This window comes from Halichoerus grypus, chromosome 3 (assembly GCF_964656455.1).
Source record: "Halichoerus grypus chromosome 3, mHalGry1.hap1.1, whole genome shotgun sequence".
Classification (NCBI taxonomy): domain Eukaryota; kingdom Metazoa; phylum Chordata; class Mammalia; order Carnivora; family Phocidae; genus Halichoerus; species Halichoerus grypus.
The window spans coordinates 161,075,306-161,096,056 of NC_135714.1; the positions used below are offsets into that span (position 1 = coordinate 161,075,306).

General features: G+C 53.1%; 1 protein-coding gene and 1 long non-coding RNA gene across 8 annotated transcripts in view; one reads left to right on the plus strand and one right to left on the minus strand.

The window, feature by feature from the left end:
- The first annotated feature begins 103 nt into the window (after positions 1-103).
- LOC118524825 (uncharacterized) lies at positions 104-4,289 on the plus strand. The gene is made up of 2 exons (XR_013446605.1): positions 104-682; positions 3,731-4,289. It is a non-coding gene; the product is annotated as an uncharacterized LOC118524825 (long non-coding RNA).
- An 845-nt stretch (positions 4,290-5,134) lies between these two features.
- DMTN (dematin actin binding protein) overlaps positions 5,135-20,751 on the minus strand; it is a 28,125-nt gene continuing 12,508 nt past the window's right edge. For 4 of the 7 annotated variants that reach the window (XM_036075187.2, XM_036075192.2, XM_036075188.2 and 1 more), the window contains exons 2-12: positions 16,469-16,673; positions 16,113-16,187; positions 15,552-15,707; positions 14,586-14,630; positions 14,160-14,259; positions 13,716-13,772; positions 13,358-13,510; positions 12,284-12,408; positions 11,583-11,688; positions 7,462-7,526; positions 7,103-7,321 (exon numbers count right to left, since the gene is read on the minus strand). In XM_036075187.2, coding sequence (XP_035931080.2) covers positions 7,133-7,321; positions 7,462-7,526; positions 11,583-11,688; positions 12,284-12,408; positions 13,358-13,510; positions 13,716-13,772; positions 14,160-14,259; positions 14,586-14,630; positions 15,552-15,707; positions 16,113-16,187; positions 16,469-16,486 — 1,089 coding nt within the window. In that variant the 5' untranslated portion in view covers positions 16,487-16,673 and the 3' untranslated portion in view covers positions 7,103-7,132. The other 3 variants (XM_036075186.2, XM_036075195.2, XM_078069530.1) reach the window with 3 other exon arrangements.

Below are 20,751 nucleotides of genomic sequence, written 5' to 3' on the forward strand. Positions count from 1 at the left end.
AGGGCGGCCCGGAGGCGCGGCGAGGGGGCGGGGCCCTGCCTGGTCCGCCCCGCCCCGGCCCGCTGGGGGCACCCGCCGCCCGCCGCCCCCAGCCCCGGCCGGGCCAAGCCCGGCCCGCGCGGTCGGGAAGGAGGCGGGCGCCGACGTGTCCCGGCCCGGGAGAGCGGGGGCGGGGGGGGGAGCCCTGCAGCCCGGCGCCGCAGCGGAGGGGCGCCGCGGAGGAGCAGGTTCACGCGGCCCCGTGGGGGGAGCCAGGTGGCAGCGAGAAGGACGAGTGGGACCGGGAGTTTCTTCCACGAGGAATGGGAAGGTTTGTGGGTCCTGTAAGTCTCTAGATGCCCCTACCCCCACCCCCTGTCCAGCACAGTAGCCACTGTCGGCACGTGGCTGTGGAGCACCGAAACAAACGTGCTAGTCCAAATTGAGAGGTGCGGAGGGTGAAGTATACCCCGGATTCTGAAGACTTACTACAAAAAGAAAATGTAAAATAGCTCACTCGTAATGTATGTTGATGACCTGTTGAAATTGTAACAGATATATTGGGTTAAATGAAGTATATGATGAAAATTAATTTCACTTGTTGCTTGTTCTTTTACGAGGATACAGCGCTGGTCCAGAGGTCCTGCAGAGGAAGTAACAACCGGCCGGGCTGTCCTAGCAGCGCCAAGGAAAGAAACAGAAGGTGGGTCTCCTATGTCAAGAGGCCTCCTGCCCCGGAAAGTTGGGCCCAAGAATTACACAGGCAGAACCCTTAACAAGAGCAGGAATGTCCAGGACATTTCCTGGAATGTCTAGAGAGACAACCCCACCAGTTTAAATCCCGTTTCCCCTACCGCCTCCACTGCTACCCTCCAACCCTTGGGAATGAAAAGATCTTCCTGAGGAGAGGGCTGGTATCTGTGCAAAATGTATTTCTGCTGACCACTGACATATGATGAGAGGGTCAGGGATTAAGGGTGGCACTAGAGGAGGTTAGCTTCTACCACAAAGCTGTAGGATCTAGAGCTGTGGGGTCTTGGGTTTCACTGCACTAGCCCTGCCCTTTGGGGCCCATTCACTGGTCAGGCTGAGGCCGGGGAGAGGCAGATCGCTCCCGGGGTGGCTGTGTACCCTGAGTGGAGCCTGGAGTCCGGCCTAAGTCACCAGGGGTGGGAGCAGCATTCTGCCCAGCCCAGACATGGCTAGCATTTGGATCTCAGTTCTCTGACAGCTGCTTGGGAAAAATAAATGTTTTTATTTATTTATTTATTTATTTATTTATTTATTTATTTATATTTATTTATTTATTTATTTATTTAGAAAGGAGGGTCCTCACCCTTTTTTTTAAGATTATTTATTTGACAGAGAGAGATAGTGAGAGAAGGAACACAAGCAGGGGGAGTGGGAGAGGGAGAAGCAGGCTTCCCGCTGAGCAGAGAGCTCGATGTGGGGCTCGATCCCAGGACCCCGGGATCATGACCTGAGCAGAAGGCAGACGCTTAAGGACTGAGCCACCCAGGCGCCCCCAAAATAAACGTTTTTAAATAGCCCATCTGCGCCATTTGCAACGACGTGGATGGAACTGGAGGGTATTATGCTGAGCGAAGTAAGTCAATCAGAGAAAGACATGTATCATGTAATGTCACTGATATAAGGAATTCTTAATCTTAGGAAACAAACTTAGGGTTGCTGGAGTGGTGGGGTGGGAGGGATGGGGTGACTGCGTGATAGACATTGGGGAGGGTATCTGCTATGGTGAGCGCTGTGAATTGTGTAAGACTGTTGAATCACAGACCTGTACCTCTGAAACAAATAATACATTATATGTTAAAAGAAAAAGAAGAAGAAGAAGATAGCAGGAAGGGAAAAATGAAGGGGGGGAATCAGAGGGGGAGATGAACCATGAGAGACTATGGACACTGAGAAACAAACAGGGTTCTAGAGGGGAGGGGGAGGGGGATGGGTTAGCCCAGTGATGGGTATTAAAGAGGGCACGTTCTGCATGGAGCGCTGGGTGTTATACGCAAACAATGAATCATGGAACACTACATCAAAAACTAATGATGTAATGTATGGTGATTAACATAACATAATAAAATTTAAAAAAAAAAGAAGAAAAAAATAGCCCATCTGCAAATGGGCCCCTGTGAGGATCCCTATGGGAAACGGGAGGAGGCTTTTAGGCCAGAACGTGAGGAGCCTATTTTGTGTCCGGAGAGGCGACTGGGAGAGCTGGAGACCTGAGTCCAGTCTTGTGCTGGGCTTTTCTGGGCCTGCTTCCTTAGGGAAGCAGCTGCATGGATTAAATCCGCTTTCCCCAAGGAACTCTAGGTGATAGTGGGAGTGCATCAGGAATCCATAACCTTTCATTTGGCTTCACTTTTAAATTTTTATCTTAAAAGTTCTAATAACAGTCAGTGGACACATTTGTATGTGTTACATGCCCAAAGCGTTAGAGCCCACCAAGGTACGGTGACCCTTGAACAGCATGGGTTTGGACTGCTTAGGTCCGCTGATACATGCAGTTTTTAGATAAATACAGTACAGTACTCTAACTATATTTTCTCTCCCTTATGATTTTCTTTTTTAGAAAAATTTTCAAAGTTTAATATTATTATTATTTAGTAAACTCTACACCCACCTTGGGGCTCGAACTCCCAACTCTGGGATCAAGTGTCACATGCTCTTCCAACTGAGCCAGCCAGGCGCCCCTCTCTCTTATGATTTTCTTAATATTTTATTTTCTCCGGGCGCCTGGGTGGCTCAGTCAGTTAAAAGTCTGCCTTCAGCTTAGGTCATGATCCTGGGGTCCTGGGATCAAGTCCTGCATCAGGCTCCCTGCTCAGCGGGGAGTCTGCTTTCCCTCTCCCTCTGCCTCTTCCCCTCCCCCTGCTTTTGTGCTCTCTCTCTCTCTCTCAAATAAATAAATAAATAAATAAATCTTTAAAAAATATTTTCTCTAGCTTACTTTACTGTAAGAACAAGTATATAGTGCATATAACATAAGAAACATGTTAATCGACTTTATGTTAGTAAGGCTTCTGGTGAACAGGCTAATAGCAGTTAAATTTGGGGGCAGTCAGAGGTTATATAGAGATTTCTGACTTTGTTTTCGAACAACCCCCATGTTGTTCAAGGGTCAGCTGTATTTAAAGTCTGCCAGATTAGCTCATTTGGGAGAAGACCTTTGAATAAAGCCATTCCTCCTGTCAGTTTAAATGAGGGCCAAGGCTATTGCTGGGTGAACTGTTTTAAATGCGCAAGTCACTAAGCCCAGCTCCAAGAAGAGGGGACGTTGACACTGTGCTAGCTCCACGGGAGGAGTGTGAACGGATTTCTGTGCATTTTAAGCCATACAATTTTGTAAGTACTTATCTGTGTGGATCAGGAGTTTCCTGATACAACGCAGCCAAATACAATAGTGAATTAGCTCCTGCATGTGATAAAGAGGCAACTGTTGGACATAAATCTTGACTTAAAATTTTTTTAGTCCTCAAAGTTTCTTTGTTCTCATTCATTTTCATCATAAGTAGCTATAAAATTCAACTTGTAAGTGTATTCCAATTACTAATAATAAAATGTAATTTTTTAAAAAAGGTTTGCCACTGAAAAGGTTTGGGAACCCCTGGACTAAGTGATCACCCAGGTTTTGCATCTGTTCATATGCATGTGCCTGCCTACAAGAGTGTGTGGGGGGGGGAGGGTGTGGTGGGAAGAGGCACTGAGAGGTTCTCCTAAGGTTTTGTCTTAGGGACCCAGCTCCATTTCAAGTCTCTCCAAATCTCAAGAACTTAAAATGCTTTCGGGCTCAGCGTGCAATCTGCCCCACCAAGAGCACTTCCCAGTGACCTGTGACCAAACACTGCCTCAGCACCCCTTGCTGCTCAACACCCCAGGAACTCTGTGGACATGGGGTGCTGGCCTTGTCACCACTGTATCCAAGTACCGGAACAGGGCAAGCCCTCCAAACATTGGCTGAACACCTAAAATTGGGTAACTGTTCCTCTCTCTCTCTCTCTCCACCTCCTCGTCTGCCCTCCCTGTTGCCCCTCGAGAGGCAGCTGCTTATACTGGGCAAGTCCTGGGTTAGCAGTCGAGAACCTTACAGGTCTGTCTCCACTCGTTACTTGCATGTAGCTTCAGGCTTCGGATGAGATGAACAACGGTCTCTTCTACAACCTTCTCTTTCCCTGAAAGGATTAAAATGATCTGAGCTACGGACCTCACAGGCTGTTGAAAGGAGAAAACAATGTTGCAGATGTACCAGAACTCCTACAACTTAAAATAATTGTTCACATTTGAGATTCTTACCCACTTTGCATTTGTTTCAGCCAAAAGGGGTAGAAACTCGTCTTGGGGGTAGCAGACTTGAATCAGGTCCCAGCTCTTGGGTTCACACTCCAGCTCACAGGGTCCCTCTGACAGCATGCCTCCTCGTGCGCCCACATTGGGGTTCTGTCAGCCAGGTGAGGCCGGCCCCTCCTTCGCCGGCACCCACACATGATGTCCTCCTTCTGATCTTCCTGTCAGCTCTTCACCCTCTCCACCCACCTCCACACTCCAGTTCCCTGTCTGCGCCCCCCTGGGAGGCCTTGCCAAGTCACCCAAGACCACGATACCCGCTCCTCCCTCAGCCTCCACTGAACCCGCAGACCACTTGATCTCACCCATCGGTTCTCCAGTGCTTGGTTTTCCCTGCCTGCTCTTCAGTAGTCGCCTGACCGCCTATTCATGCACTGTTGACCTTCTCTGTGTGTTTGGCCCCCCATCAGACTGGGAGTATCAGGCCCTGGAGGGTGCAGTCATGTCAGATGTTGATGAGCTTGACTGCCAAGCTGAGCGTTCAGGGCCTCAGCACAGGACAAGCAGCCTCTGCCCCCAGCTGGCTTTTGTATCAGTCTCCAGAGCGTGACTGTCTGCCCTTCCTCCACACCTCTGTGCTCGCACAGCCCCTGAAGAAGGGCAGCAGCTGGGACGCTGCTAGGCCAGCCCTGCTTCCGAGGCCCGGGCTTGCGGGAAGGACAGTGTGTCTGCTGTCTCCATCTCTTCCAACCCTCGGGGCTCCCCATTTGAACCCTCATTCCCAAGCCTTCCCTCAGCCTGGCATCACCTCTCCCTCTTACCCAGATCTGGTGGCTCAGAAAGAACAAATAGATTTGGGGACCCAATGCAACCTTTTAATTCCAAGCGGAGTCCCCCTCCCACAGCATTATCACACACACACACACACAGTGGAAAGGGATGCCAGGGTCTGGGCAGGAACAAAACCCAGACCCAGGCAAAAATATATATATAATTATATACACATATGTATCTGTAGAGAAGAGAAGCTGGGAGTGTGATTAAGGTAGGGCAGAGAGTTAGGAGAGAAAGCAGCTGGGGGGTGCCCCAATAAATTACATTCTTTAGACAGCGTGGTGGGGATGCATGGGTATGGGCAGGACCTGGTAGCCAGGACACTCAGCCTGGCCTCTTGATCCCGTCCAAGAGAGCCTGAAGGCCTGGGTTCTAGCCAGGACCTGGGTGCTAGAAGTCTAGCTGACTTTGCCTGGAGGCTGACGGTGGGCCAGGGTTCTGCAACATCTCCACTCTAAGCCAAGGCTTCTAGGGAAGCCACAGGGCTGGAGCAAGAGGCTTTGAAGCTTAGGAGTCACGAGGAGAGAACATGGTGAGCTGGAGGACAGGGTGACCTTGTTGCTAGAGGCTGAGCTCAAGCTGCTCCTGCTAAGAGTCAGGGAAGCCAGAGGCCCCGGTGCAGGGGAAGCTGTCCAAGGTGAGGTGAGGAGGCGTGCTCGGGTGCACACAGAGTCCTGCGGCTCTCCCTGCCTGCCTGGCGGCTTCCCACCCTCACCCTCTTCCTAGCAGGCCCGAGGGTTCTACCCACCCATTGGTCAAGACTGCCAACATGCCTGACCACTAAGTGCTGCCTTCCTTTCTCGTCACTCTCTTGTGGGGACCTTCCTGTGGGGGTGGGGTGGGGAGAGGGTGCAAACATTATCTCTGTGTGTGCTGGGCTCCAGACTGGGTTTGCCCTGTGCGGTGAGGACCAGGGAGGAGGGAAGGGGGCCCCTGACTCCTTGTGGGGAAGCAAGTTCATGTCCCACAACCCCAGCACTGCAGAGGTCTTGGCTCCCCCTCACCTGGGGAATGGAGCCAACTCTACCTCCGTCCCCCCGCCCTGCTCCCCGAAGAGATGATGCTTTGGGGTCTAGTGGCCCCAGCTCCAGAGCCCTGAAGCAGCAGGGGAGAGCGTCAGTCATGGGGTTGGAGGGGGGTGGTCAGAAGAGAGAAGCCTTTTTCTTGAGTTCATTCCGCTTCCACAGGGCCAGCTTGCTAAACTCTTCAGGAGACATAGAGAATACCCTTGAGAAGTCCTCGGCTGACAGGTGTCTCTGGAAAGGGGACACACGGAGGCAGCTTAGGGACAGGGGCTCGGGGCAGGGCCAACTGACCAAGGGAGCACTCAAAGAGGCCCCAGATTTCCCCCACACATTTCCTCTGCATACCTCAAGCCTCATCCGATCCACACCGGGAGGCAACTTGGTTCTCCCCTTGTTGGTCACCACCAGCATTTCGTAGGGATAGATCTGAGGGAGAGGGGCGGGGGTCTCCTGTCACCATAGAGTCTCCTGTCACCATAACCCCCTCAACTCCCTGGGCCCCTTATCAGCCTGCAAGGGCCATTGGGGCTCATGCCATCTTTGCCAACCATCTCCCCAACTTCCCTGCTGCCCCTCCCATCATCGACCCCTAGTGCATTCACTTCCCTGGCTTCTCCCCACCGGCTGGCTGGCCCACCCCCACTGCAGATGGTTCTGTCCCCTGCCCCCCACCCCTGGCTCTGCCCCTGCCCCTCACCTTCTGCTCCAGCACACAGGGCAGGGAGTTCCCCCGGTCCATCCTCCCCCTCTGGCCCTCTCCGTTCTGGGGAGACCAAAGCCGCAGTGAGCCAGAGTGGGGCAGGGAGACCTCCCCAGCCTTACCCTGGCTTCTTGTGTCCTCACCATGCAGCTCTGTGGCCCCACACCCTCCGCCCCCCCAACTCTCCAGTCACCCATCCATGTCTTCTGCTGCTCGGCGTGTTCCCCTCCAGAAGGCACTCACCTGCAGGCCTGTGGGAGACAAAAATCATTGTCCAGAGGCAGCCCTAAGGTCAGCAGGCCTCCAAACCTGCCAGCTCAGCCTCCCCGACCTCCAGCCACAGCCCTGCCCACATCACAGACGCGGGTTGCCCTGGGGCCTGCTGAGGCCCCGTTCCCAGCTCGCCTGGCATTGGGCGGCCCTGCCTCTCACCTGGGCTTCCAGTCTCACTCCCAGAGGGGCTGAAGTCTGTGGACTGTAGCTAGAAAGGACACGAAGGGATCAGAAGGAGGCTGGAGAACTCGGCACTGCTCCCCCAGGGTGCCCAAGTAGCTCAGTCCCTCTGAGGTGCCCGAAGGCACACTTTCCTCACGGTCTGTGATCTCTGGCCTGGGACCTTACCCGGCTCAGCGTGGTCCTGCCATAGGCGGGGAGAGAAGACGACTTCGATGTGCCTGCATGCAAGGCTGCAAGAGAGCAAGAGGCCCCGCTCAGTGCCTTTGGTCTATCATTCCTGAGAGGGCTGCCTCCCTGGCCTCCCCTGCCAGAAGCAAGGCAGTGAAGCATGGACCTGGGGGGCCCGGGGGGGCCCCTGCTGGCTTCTGGCTCCTGCCCATTACCTTCTGTAAGTGGCACTGTGCAGCCGGCTCTGAGCTGTCTAACTAAATACACATCTGGGGGTGCCTGGGTGGATCAGTCCGTTAAGCATCTGCCTTTGGCTCAGGTCATGATCCCAAGGTCCTGGGATTGAGCCCCGCATCGGGCTCCCTGCTCCGTGGGAGGCCTGCTTCTCCCTCTCCCTCTGTTCCTCCCCCCTGCTTGTGCTTTCTCTTTCTCAAATAAATAAATAAAATATTTTAAAAAAAAAATAAACACACACACACACACACACACACACACACACCTGGGTGAAATGCTTGAGTGTTAAAATTGATAGTTAGCCAATGATGGCCAGAGGATGAGGCTCACCATCATAAAATGAAATTCTGGGCTATAAAAATATATCTGAAATTTAGTCAAAATAATTGAATCATTACAATTTTATTATTAGCAATATTAGTAATCAAATCTCAGACGTTTGATGCTACAATACAGAAATGATCATTTCCTCTGCACCATCAGCTGCTAGACTGTCCCAGCAGTCAATATACGTCACATTTGTGGGGCACCTGGCTGGCTCAGTCAGCAGAGCATGGGACTCTTGATCTCAGGGGTCTCGAGTTCAAACCCCACAGCGTGTGTAAAGCTTCCTTAAAATTATATATATAGACTTCCCATTTGCAAGATCAGATGTAACTTTCAACTTACACATTTCATGATATCACTTAGCTTTCTTGCACCGCAGATTGTAACTCAAGAAAACTGGTTTCAGTTAACAGGTTTTCCTAAAAAGAACTTTGTAATTAAGATCCTTAGTTTGGCCATATCGCAAAACTCTTTCATGTCCAAGTGCTAGAAATCATTGGCATTCTATGGCAATCATTTTGATAAACATCTTTAAAGTGTATTTATTTAAGTAAGTAATCTCTACACCCAATGAAAGGCTCGAACTCATGACCCCAAGATCAATAGTCACACGCTCCTCTGACTAAGCCAGCCAGGCATCCCGATAAACATTTTTGTTTGAAGGTTTAGCCTTGATAGATTCAAAACTATCAAAAATTGTCTTCTTAAAACATCCTTTTAAAAGCTGTTGTTTGGAAGTTTGGTGAGAACAAAATGTGTTTTGAGGAACTCATTTTTCTTAATACTTTTTTTAATACTTCTTACTTTTGTGCAGGAAATTATCTGTTTCTACAAAGATCATTCATTATTGAAGCATTTCACTTTTTTTAAAAAAAGATTTTAATTTATTTGATAGAGAGACAGCACAAGCAGGGGAAGGGGCAGAGGGAAAGGGAGAAGTAGACTCCCTGCTGAGCAGGGGAGCCGAATTCGGGGCTCAATTCCAGGACACTGGGATCATGACCTGAGCTGAAGGCCGACGCTTAGCAGACTGAGCCACCCAGGCGCCCCAGCATTTCACTTTTGTGAGAATAAGTATACATTTACATTTCAAGTGACTGATAGAATTTCAACCTACAAAACACATAAAATTTGCACTTCAAATTACTTTTAGAATGCTTATTTATGTTTGAAAGTGACCATTTCAATGTTACTACAAAGAATGACATGCCTGTTCATAATTCTGAAATTGTTGAAGGCATCTGGGTGGCTCAGTAGGTTAAGTGTCCGACTTGCTTTAGGCTCAGGTCATGATCTCAGGGTCCTAAGATCGAGCCCCACGTTGGGCTCCGGGCTCAGCATGGAGTCTGCTTGGGATTTTCTCTCTCCCTCTGCCCTTCCCCCTGCTCACACGCTCTCTCTCTCTAATAAGTAAAAAAAAATTTTTAAAAAAACTTCTGAAATTGTTGAGGTTGATTAGCTATGACTGTAACCTATGCAATCATATGTTCACTGGTCACATACAAGTTCAGGGATGCCAAAAATGATGATGAGGTAGACATTTGGCTATTCTACTTTGCAAGGCCAAAATGGAAGTTAAAAAGCTAATTTTGACTGAATAGCAAAATCTGGTGGAACATGAAGATTGAATCCAACCTTCGGGGCATCTCTCCATCTGCCTCTTTCTTGAGGCCTTCACTATTCTACATTCTCTAAAATGGCCCTACTGTAACTCCTCCCACTCATACTGAAATATCATCCTGGGTACTCTCAGTGACCCTGTGGATGTCTGTGCACATACGGCCCTTACGGCTCCTTGAATCCCACACCCCAGTGGCCTCCACCTCCACTCCGCATGAGGCAGCCCCTTCAAATGACCACCCCTGGGGTCTTGTCCACAATGGCTGCACCTTGCCATCTGAAGCCCAGGAATCCCACTTTGCAGCCACCACACCACACCCTTCCTTGTTTGCAGCTTCCCCTCAGCCTCACTCCCAACACATCTGTTCGTCAGTGTCATGGGGACCTCCGGGGTCTTGATCTCCCCCCCCGCCACCCCCGACCTTCACCCCAGTGGTCAGCAGCTCCCCTGGCCCCTCCTCCCTCAGCGCCTGCCTTATAAAACCCTAACCCTGGATCAGCCTGCTGCCTGCAGGCCATGGAGATAAAGCCCACGCTGCTAGACTCCCTCATACAGACGGACCGCCGTGCACCGGGGCCCCTTCCCTGCAGCGGCTAGTCCAAACCTTCCCAACGTCGCCCAGCCTCACCCTGCTTCCGCTCAGCAGACAACCTCAACTTCTCCTGGCACCCGCTCCCAGACCCAAGTCCCCAGCCTGCGGAGCAAGAGGCTTTTCGAGGAGGCCGGAGGCCTGCCTCCCCAACCTGGATCTCGCTGGGGGCGGGAGCGCTCCAGGGCACAGCCTCGACATCCTCCCTTCCCTCTCTTCTCCCCATGATCCCATTTTCTCTCAAGCTCTTACTACTATACACAAGCTGAAGACTCACCTCGCCCTGCAAGCTTCCAACTCAGTAAGACCTGGCTCCCACCTACATGTGCTTCAAGCCCAGCATGTCCCAAACTGGTCCTTTTGTTCTTCCCCCAAGCCCCCTCCCTCATCATCTCCGTTCGGCTGACTCCAAATCCTATATGTTTTTTAAACCCACTGCCCTTCTCTGGACCTATGTACAGCTTTAGCCCTTACCCAGCCCATTGGGAAATGTGGTGGAGTGTCTCCGAAGAATGCCTCTCCCCTCCCTTGAGTCTAGGCTGCCCCTGAGCTGCTCTGACCAACAGGAGGTAGGAGGAGTGATGCTCCGTGGCTCCGAGGCTAAGCTTTTAGAGGCCTCAGAGTTTCAGCTTGGGTTCTCACATCTCCCTCCCTCAGCTCCAGCCGTGCTGCTCTAGGGAAGTCCAGGCTAGACTCAAGTGATTGAGGCATAGTACCCAAAGCTCAGGCCACCCCCGTCTCTCTGGCTAATCCCTGCCACCCCAAGGGGCACTCTGGGTTCTGGAACTGCAGGCTCCTGCAGGTCCTGTAAGCTGGCCAGAATGTTTCCTGTTCCTTGCCTCTGGGCCCATGCTGTCCCCAGTGTCCGCAGTGCCCTTCTCCCCCCTCACTTTGTCTTTCTCTTCCAGACCTAATTACCCCCCCAGCCCTCTGGCCCCAGGCCCTGTCACGGTCCCCTCGAAGCACTCACTGTGTGCTCTCATGTCATCACAGCATGGCCCCACTACACTGACCCCAGTTTCCATTTAATTTCCATGTCAATTTCCCCCTGGACTGGAAGCTACTGAAGGAGGATATATTTTTTGACTCTTTATAATCCCCAGTGTCTAGCATATGTTAGACATTCAATAAACGTTTGGTCAATGAAATGAAATTTGCTCATTCTGCTTTAGCTGATAGTATCTTTATCATCTAGTCTTATTCCATGACTGGTATCCTTGCCCTAAGGAGAGCATGAATGCCTTGATCTTCTGTCCCCTGTCCCCCCATATGATAGGCAGACTCAGACTCTGGTTCTGGCCTCGAGGTCTGGCCAGGTGATTCGGGGGCCCCGGCCGTGGCACTCACAGGTATGAAAGGGTGTCCGGTCGGGCAGAGAGCGGGTTTTCCTCCGGATAGGCAATGACTTTTCCATCTCTTCTTTCAAGATCATCTTTCCCAAGTTGGAAGTAACCTGGGGAAGGAGAGAGGAAGACTTCCGTACTCAGTTCTCCTCTCCATCGGAGCTGGGTATCTGCAGGCAGGACTGGGGACAGGTTTCTAGAGTGGCTGGGCTGTGCCCTGGAGCCCGTGGGGCCTGTCACTCTGGTCTGATGGTGCTACCACGCTGGGTCTGGCCACCCTCGAGAGCAAGGAGTCGGCGCTGCTCCGTGTAACTGCATCCACGTGGCCTCTGCATCCCAGGTCACTCTCCCAGAGCACCAGGCCAGGCCACTCTCGGTGACCTTTCCATGACTCCTGACATCCTCTCTCCTGCTCTCCTTGCTCCTCTTCCCACGAACTTAGCCTCCTGAAGCCTGGCACTAGGAGGGGGGCACCCTTTTCTTTCCTTTAATCCTAAGTTAACTAGTGTTCCCCCAAAGCAGCATGAAATCCTGGTGTCCCTTCAGTAGCAGCAACCTGATGTCCTGGGAAGAAGGGGAATTCCTCATGTTCATACGAGGATGTTTTTCAGGCATGAAACCATTCAGAACAGAACAGCTAGAGACCTGGGACTTTTGTCCCCAAGAAGACACGGGCAGGGTGGCTGGGGCAAAGCGAGATGCTACCTTACTGAGTTCCTCTCGCTGACGCTCCCTGAGAGCCTTCATCTCCTCCCCGGAGTCATCATCTTCCTCCTCTTCCTCTTCCTCTGCCCCCCTCCGAGATGCCTTCCGTTTCCTCCATTCTGTCTCTGGGGAACACGGGCAAAGGCAGGCTGGTCAGTCCGCCATTCCCTCGGCAAGCACGCAGCAGGTGCTGCCTTTGTGCCTGCCACTGGGCTGCCCTCCAAGGGAACACTACACGTTATTTTGTAAAAAATAAAAGGAGGGGCGTCGGGGGGGGGCTCAGTCGGTTGGGCATCTGCCTTCAGCTCAGGTCATGATCCCAGGGTCCCGGGATCGAGCCCCACATCGGGCTCCCTGCTCGGCGGGGAGCCTGCTTCTCCCTCTCCTCCCAGCTGTGCTCTCTCTCACTATCTCTGTCTCTCTCTCTCAAATAAATAAATAAAATCTTTTTAAAAAAAGGAAAAAAAATTCAAAAAATAAATAAATAAAAATAAAAGTAACAGGGGCACCTGAGTGGCTCAGTCAGCTAAGCGTCTGCCTTTGGCTCAGGTCATGATCCTGGGGTCCTGGGAACAAGACCTGTGTCGGGCTCCCTGCTCAGCGGGGAGCCTGCTTCTCCCTCTCCTCCCTGCTCCCGCTTTCTCTTGCTATCTCTGTCTCTCTCTCTCTACAACAAAGAAATAAAATCCTTAAAAAAAAAAAGAAAAGTAACATTCTCTAGCCTTGTGCTAAAGCTGAGTAGGCAACACAGTCACACGACCTAAGTGCACTGGGGACCGAGACCTTGTCTCATTCCTTTTTCTCTTTTTCAGAGCTCCTATCACAGAGCCTGGGATGCTGATGTTTGGTCAATGTCTGCTGAGTGGTCCAGTAAGTGAACGGAAAGGGATTGAAAGACCAACAAGCAGGGCCACAGACACCAAGAGCTGGCGGAAGGCAGGGAATAGTGATGAGCCAGGGGGGTCACGAAGGACATAGGGTGGCAGTGCGGAGAAGGTGGGTTCATGGAACTTCAACAGGGACTGTGAGGCGGTGTCCTGGGCCTCCCCTCCCCTCTCCAACACGGTCTCCTACCCACGACTGCCAGCGACGGGGGGCATGGCCAATAGTCGGTTTCAATCTTGGCGGGCTGGTTGGGGTCAGGCGGCTGGGCTGCAGGGAACTTGGAGGACTCGATGATGAGGTCCTCGATGAGGTGCTTGCTCTGAGGGCTGCCTCCTGTGGACTCTGCAGGCGGAGGCCAGGGTCAGTCCCCACCCCAAGCCAGGCCAACTGGGCCCACCCTAGCCCCCAACTCCCTCTCCTATCCCTGTTCACACCTGTGGCAGGTGAAAACACGGCACAACAAAGGACACAGGGCAAAGGTTATGTGTGTTATAAACAGCCTTCTTCCCATGGCCTCCCAGCCCAGCTCAGTGAAGGGAGCCCTCACCTCTCTGCTTGTAGATAGGTGGCTTCTTGTAGATGTTGGAATCCGGGCGGGTGGTCTCTGTGGACAGGGAGCAAGAGCCGATGAGAAGAAGGATATGCTGATGGTGGGCGAGGCCAGCTCCGTAAGGAGAAGGGCACAAACAGGATAGGAGAAAGCAAGGACATTCACAGGCTCCTGCCCAGAGCCGAGACAGAACCAGAGTTTCTGGAATTGTCCCTCAGGGGGTTGGGGCTTTTTGCACTTTTCTCGTTGGGTGGGAGCAAAGGCATGACAGGGCCCATTATTCTGGGGAGTTCTGCCTGGGGTCCTGGCATCAGGGGGTCCGGCCATTCCAGGGTGAGCATATACCCCAGAGAGTAGAGGATTGAGAATAAGAAGCTTGGGTCCCTGTAGGAAAAAGAGGTCCTAGGGAAAGGGTGCCACCACACTGACAGTAAAACCTACCAGGATGGTGGAAATGGGGTAGGGGGGTCCGGGGGGTCCCGGTGGTTCTCGGGGCTGAAGCCTGAGAGATGGTTCCAGGGGACCGGCTCTCCGCCCACACCTGCAGAGAAGTGTGGTTGACTGAAGCTCCCAGGTCCCCCATCCTACCCTCTCCAACCCATGGAGACCCTGCTTCACCTCACTCCACCAGCTCTGTCCCCCCACCCTAGCAGCCCATGAGCCCCCAACCCCAGGGCAGAGGAAGGGTATCCAAGGACTCGACCTGCTCATGGTGTCTGACCCAGGGAGTAAGGGTTAAATGAGGTCCTGGGTCAGACAGACAGATGGACCCAGAGCTGGTCGGCGACAGGATGAGGTCATCCCGTGGGCTCTGCATCTGTGTGGGGGTGGGGAGCTGGGCAAGTGTCAGGTGTGGGGCAGACTCACCTCTGGGGATGGTGGGGGGGATGTGGATTTGGGTGACAGTGAGCGCTGCGGATGGAGAGGAGGCTGGTCAGAGCCACAAGGGTAGGGGGAAATGCTCATCCCTAGAACCCCGGAGGGGCCACTTCATCCCCCACCCAACTCTGCACCCTTGCCCAGCCAATTTCTGAGCCACGTCTTCTCTCTCAGTCCTTGCCAGTTCCCAGCACTGGCCCTCCATCCTTCTCCCTCTTAGCGCTGTCCTGGGCAGAGTCCTCTCTTTCTCTGGATGCGTGAAGAAGGCACGGATCTTGCAGCAGTGTGCTTGTGCTCTGAGGGCCAACTGAAGGTGGCTCTGGCCCTGTCCTCAGAGTCTAGCACCCAGGGGGAAGGGCCAAGAGCCACACGCATCCAGGATGGAGTCTGGGCTCCGTGCAGGGCAGTTACGTCTCCCCACAGCCTGCCTCCAGCTCACTGCTCAGCTGTGACACTATCCCTTTCTGGAAGACAGTCTACAGAGTAGTTGCTGTGAGTTATCTCTGGCACTTAAATCGCTGGTGAGGTGGATGGGCAGATGTATCACCTCTATTCTACAGGAGGGGAAGCTGAAACCACACCTTCACACGGTCACTCAGCGAGGACTTCCAGCCTCCGAGTCCAGTGTTCCTGAGGGCTTTGGGCCAGTTTGCTCTTTCTGGCCATTCCCACGCTTCTCCTCCACGGCCCGGCCCCCAGCTCTGTGCAGCTGCCATTCAAACATGGCCTCCCCTGTTCTCTACTTGGAGCTACCTTCCAGCCTCCAGCCGGTCTCTGCCTGCTCTCCACAGACACTGCCTGGACCACTGGTTGATTTCTGCCCACAGTTCCCTTTCTTGTTTTGGAGTCTGGCCGCCAGGAAAGGAAGCATGAGAGGGATTCCACCTCCTCCCCTGTGCGGCTGGGGGAGCCCTTCCCCCAAGTCCCGTCCAAGAGGAGCCTCCCACCCCTCACCTCCCGGCTTCTGGGCAGCTCCACGTGTTCCAGGACAGAATAGGTAAAGTGGGGCTCATAGATCATGAGGTCAGGCCGCTCGATGTCCAGGATGGCCTTGTCCTTGGGGATGGCAGCCAAGTCCTTGTAGCCCAGCACTTGATTGTCCATCTTGGCCTGAAGGGAAACGGTAGGAATGGAGCAGATGTGCCGAAAGCCTCACCTAGAACACTGGCCTTAGGAACTAGACTTGCGATTTATCAGGAAGAAAACAGGCAGCCATTTGAGATGCCAGTTCCTATTAGTTAATAATTCTATTGTTTTAATTTTAAGGGTTTAGAGAGTCACCTTAAAAAATGATAGTCCTTCACCTAGCACTTCGGGTACAACGAGGCAGGACCAGACCAGCAGAAGGTGGATGTGGGGAAACTTCTCTGGCTTTCTGGCTTCTCTCTGCCTAGCAGCCCTGGCAGGACCATGGTCTGGGAGGCTCTGGGTGAAGCGGCCCAGCATGTCCCCCACCCCACCCCCTCCCTGAGGGTGCTGGTGGCCTGAGGGTGCTGGTGGCTGAGAGGTACTCACCACGATGCTGGAGGGAGAGCCGGGAACACTGGAGCCTCGGGAGGAGCTGACGCTCCCAGGGGAGGTAAGTGGTTGCTGGGGAGAGTGAAAGGCGGGCGGGTGGGAATGAGCGTGCGTGCCAGGGCCGGGAGCGGGCAGGGCTCTCCACCGGGCGGAGGGCCCCGGGCGGAGGGCGGGAGGGAGCGGCGGGGGCGGGGGCGGGGGCGGGCTTCCCTAGGCCTCTGGGGCCCCGGCGTGCGGCGCCGCGGGCAGCCACCAGGTGGCACCGTCGACTCCCGACCTGACCCTCGGCGGGGAAGCCTGGCCCCACCCGCTGCCCGGGCCACCGCCCGGACGTGGGGGCGGCCCCCGCGCACCTTCTGCAGCCGCTCCATGCAGCAGGGGGCCGGCCGGTCGGGTCACTCGCAGAGCCCCGTGCGCGAGGGGAGACGACAGGGCGTCAGGCTCGGCCCGGCTCCTGGGCGCCGCGTGCTCGGGGCCACGAGAGCAGAAAGTGCGGTCCACCGGGCTGTGGCGTCCTCATCCCTCAGTGACTCTCCGGCTGCGGACCGAGTGCCGGGCCTGCGAGGGGAGGGAGGACGTGCGGGTGAGGGCGGTGGGGCCCCGGACCTCAGGGAGCTCGGGAGAGCAGGGCGGAAGGGAGCCAGCGCCCTCCAGGGTTCCGGCTTTCCGTTCGCTCAGCCCCGGGAAGGCCAGTGCGCGTGGGGACGGCGAGGCGGGAAAGCGGAGGGGCTGCACTTGTTTTTGAGCCATTGTTCTCTGGCTGGAAAGGAAATGACTACAGGGGTCAGCCGTTCCGGTGCAGCCTCTACATTCCTGCTTTGTCACACCTGCCTGGCCCTGCCCTGCCCTGGGCCCGCAGGCCGGGTTCACTCCCCGCTTCTCACTCCCCACGGCCCTTGCCGCGTGGCCTCTCTCTCTGGCTCTCTGCTGGCCCCTGGCCCTCTTCCCCCCTCAATCCATTGTCCACTGTGCGCCCCTCTGTCTCATAGCCCAGAGGGCCCTACTGAACCTATGAGGTGGACAGACGGGGAGGACGGGATGGAGCCAAACTGACTTGGCATGAGTGGTCAGGTCATGGGTGGGGGGGTGCCATGGAGAAGGGAGGGGAGGCTGGAGGGAGCCCACATCCCCTGTGTCCCTGTCCCTGTCCCCTGCCCTGGGTTCCACTGCAGGGAAGATGGGAGAGGAGACTGCAGGGAGCCCACAGCCCCCACATCCCTGTCCCTGTCCAGCAGTCAGTCTCACTTGCAGGCGTGTGATTTGGGGCCGAGGCCACATCCCAGCTGTCCGAAGCCTTCTCAGGATGCCTGCGCGCGGCTGCCCTCTGCCCTCTCTCTGTAGGGTTGCTTCACTGCAGGACAGCACCCCTGAGGCTCAGCAGGAAGCCATCCTGCCCCACACTGCTCTCTCTTTGCTCCTAGAGAGCTGGGTCGTGTCTGCTGCAGTAGATTATGAGTTCCCTGGGGCCATGTCTTGGTGTCTTCACCTTCAGCCTTCATCGCTAATTCCCTTAGCAAAACTCCCCCTGCCCCTTGCGCTGGACACATAATACCTGCTCGGTGAATGCCTGGCTGAGCTTCCAGCAATGGTGGCAGTGGGACTATCTTCCCATTTGCTGGCCGTGAAGAGAGCTGATGGCTACAGCAGGTTCAGGGAAGAGGCAGCATAAGGTGGAAATTAAAAGCATGAGCTCCGGACTGGAGTTCTTGGGGGTGGGTATAGACTCTGCTACTCAGCAGCTGTGTGACCTTGGGCAAGTTACTTACTCTCTCTGTGCCTCACGTTTCTCATCTGTGAAATGGAAGACAGTACTGTGTCATGTATCTATGTCATGGTGAGACTCTGAGTATTAGATAAGTTATAACAGGTAAAGTGCTTAAAACATTGTAAATTCTATGTAGAGTATTAGCCATTATTATTTATTTTTCCTCAAGGACTAATGAACTTAGATGTCTATTTCGTAGCCATTCTTTACCACAGGGGGTAATGAGAGACTGAGGCCATTGGTGCTCCCAATCTTATCATCTGTTACTTTGTATCAGACCATTCTTCGGTTCACCTTCTCTCCACCACCAAAACCACCGGCTTGCTGCACGAACAGCCCTCACTCCCACTTTCCTGCTTCTGCGCATGCCCTTCCATTATTCTCTGTCCACCTCCTTGTCTCCCAGATCCCACTTGTCCTTCAGGGTCCATCCTAACCCTCCTCCTCTCGGAGGCCTCCCCTACTATTCTAGTCCTTCTGATCACCCTTCTCTGAATTCCAGTGGGACTGAAAAAGAGACCCATATAACTTAGCCCTTGATTATATGTTGCCTAAAACAGGAACATGTTTTTTTCACTAACCAGAATGAGTGCTAACTTCTGGAGGGCAAAATAACAAAGCAATTGCCATCATTTTTTGAATGCTCATGCTAGGTACTTTGATAAGCACTTTATTTTTTTTAAGATTTTATTTTTAAGTAATCTCTACACCCAATGTGGGGCTCGAACCTACAACCCCAAGATCAAGAGTCACATGCTCCACCAACTGAGCCAGCTGGGCTCCCCTAATAAGCAGTTTAAAAGGATGATATGTTTCATCCCCTCCAACATCCCTATAAGGTAGACCCATTTTACAGATGAGAAAACTGAGGCTCAAAGAGGTTAAAAAGTTGTCCAGAGTCATGGAGCTGAAAATGACTGTGTCTTCAGCACTGGCATGGTTCAAAGTGCCTAGCTAGTACTGTGCCAGGTGCATTGTGGGGATAGACTAAAATCTGCCACATTTCTCAAGTCTTCTTGGAATTCTAGAGTCAAGGTTTCTCCAAGACAAGTCCCTTGCTGTCAGAGTCACACTAGGTATTTGGTGCCCATGGAAAGACTCCATTCCAGAGCTTTATCCTTCTCTGGCCTTCTTAGCTCTCACTTTGTAATGCTTTTATAACTAGGTGTCTGAGGATCAGCATAAACTCTAATACATATTCAAAGAGCTGTTAGCTCTCTTTCACTCCTCTCTGATCTTAACTGTGTTTTTTGTTTTTTTTTTAAGATTTTATTTATTTGTCGGAAAGAGAGAGAGAGCACAAGCAGGGGGAGCGGCAGGCAGAGGGAGAAGCAGGCTCCCCGCCGAGCAAGGAGCCCGATGCAGGACTCGATTCCAGGACCCTGGGATCATGACCTGAGCCAAAGGCAGATGCTCAACCGACTGAGCCACCCAGGCGCCCCTGATCTTTACTGAGTTAATAGCCATTGTCAAACTAGCTGTATGCATGGCTTAGCCTTAGAGCCAAACACTCATTCATCCATATATCTACCCACCTATCCATCCAACCATCCACCCATCCATCCATTCATCTATCCATCCATCCACTCATTCCTCCACTTGTCCATCCATCCCTCCATTCATCCACTCATCCATCCATCCACCAACCATCTACCCACCCACCCAATCATATATTGCTTTATCCATCCATTCATCAAATACTTCCTGAGCACCTATTCTGCAATAACCACAGACAACATTCTGTGATAAGTCTTATGGAGAAAAGAAAGATGAGGCAAGGGAGCCAAGCTGCTCCTGCAGAAATGAGAAATGTATATAGATAACTCCCACGCAAAGCAGATAAGATAACAGAAGGAGCCGTGAGAGGTCACAGGACGAGGAACCATTTCTGCTGGGGTGTCGAGAAGGGAAAATAAAAAAGATTCCTTAGAGGAGGTATTTGAAGTAGGCCTTGAATGCCCAGTTTGAGTTCATGCAAAAACTAAAGAATGGATTCTTGAAAGAGAAGGAAGGCAGCATGAGCAAAAGTAGGGGCATGGGGCGGCGGGGGGAGGCGGGGAACAGGGAGCACTGGGTCTGTCTGGGGAACAGCAAATATGGCTAAATTGTAGAGCTCATGAGGTTGAGCTATGTGTTGGGCAAGAGGTTGGGGGTCAGATTATGGAGGCCTCCAACCCAGACCAGGGGATTTAGATTGCATTTTGTGGGCAACAGGTCCATAGAACGCTTAGAAACTTTTTTCAAACAACGAAGAGACAGATCCAAGCAGTGCTTTGGGACGATGAATGTGGCTGCAGCCTGGGAGGTGGGACTGGACAGGAAGGGGCAGCATGGACAGAGACCAGCCTGGAAGCTACAGGAATAGTTCCAGCATGGGCTTGTGAGGGCCTAGACCTGTGCGCATGGCCCAAGATGGACAGGAGGCAAATGGTAGAGATCCTAGAGGCAAAATGTGCCAAACAGACTCGATCTGGAGAGCCCCCCAGGGCAGGGGTAGGTGGCTGGCTCAGAGACAGAAGAAGGGGCAGCAGTGAGTTCACTTGATGCCTGCTTGAGGTGGAGGTGGGGACGGTTGATGAGCAGGTGGCATGTCCAAGAGGAACCAAAGGTTGAGGGAGGGGTGGGCTGGAAAGAGATTTAGGAGTCATCTGACTAGAGGTGGTAGTCGGCATATGAGGTTGCCAAGGGAGAAAGAAGTTCAAAACCAGCATCCTAGGAAACACCTAGGGCACTAGAAGAAAAATCATCACAGATGGCATGAAAGGGACCAGGAAAAGGAGATGGCCCGCTCCTTGGGGGCAGGGGGTGTATCTAGTGCACTTGAGTGCAGTAAGTATGGAGAGCGAGGGTGGGAGGGAAGGGCTGAGGAAA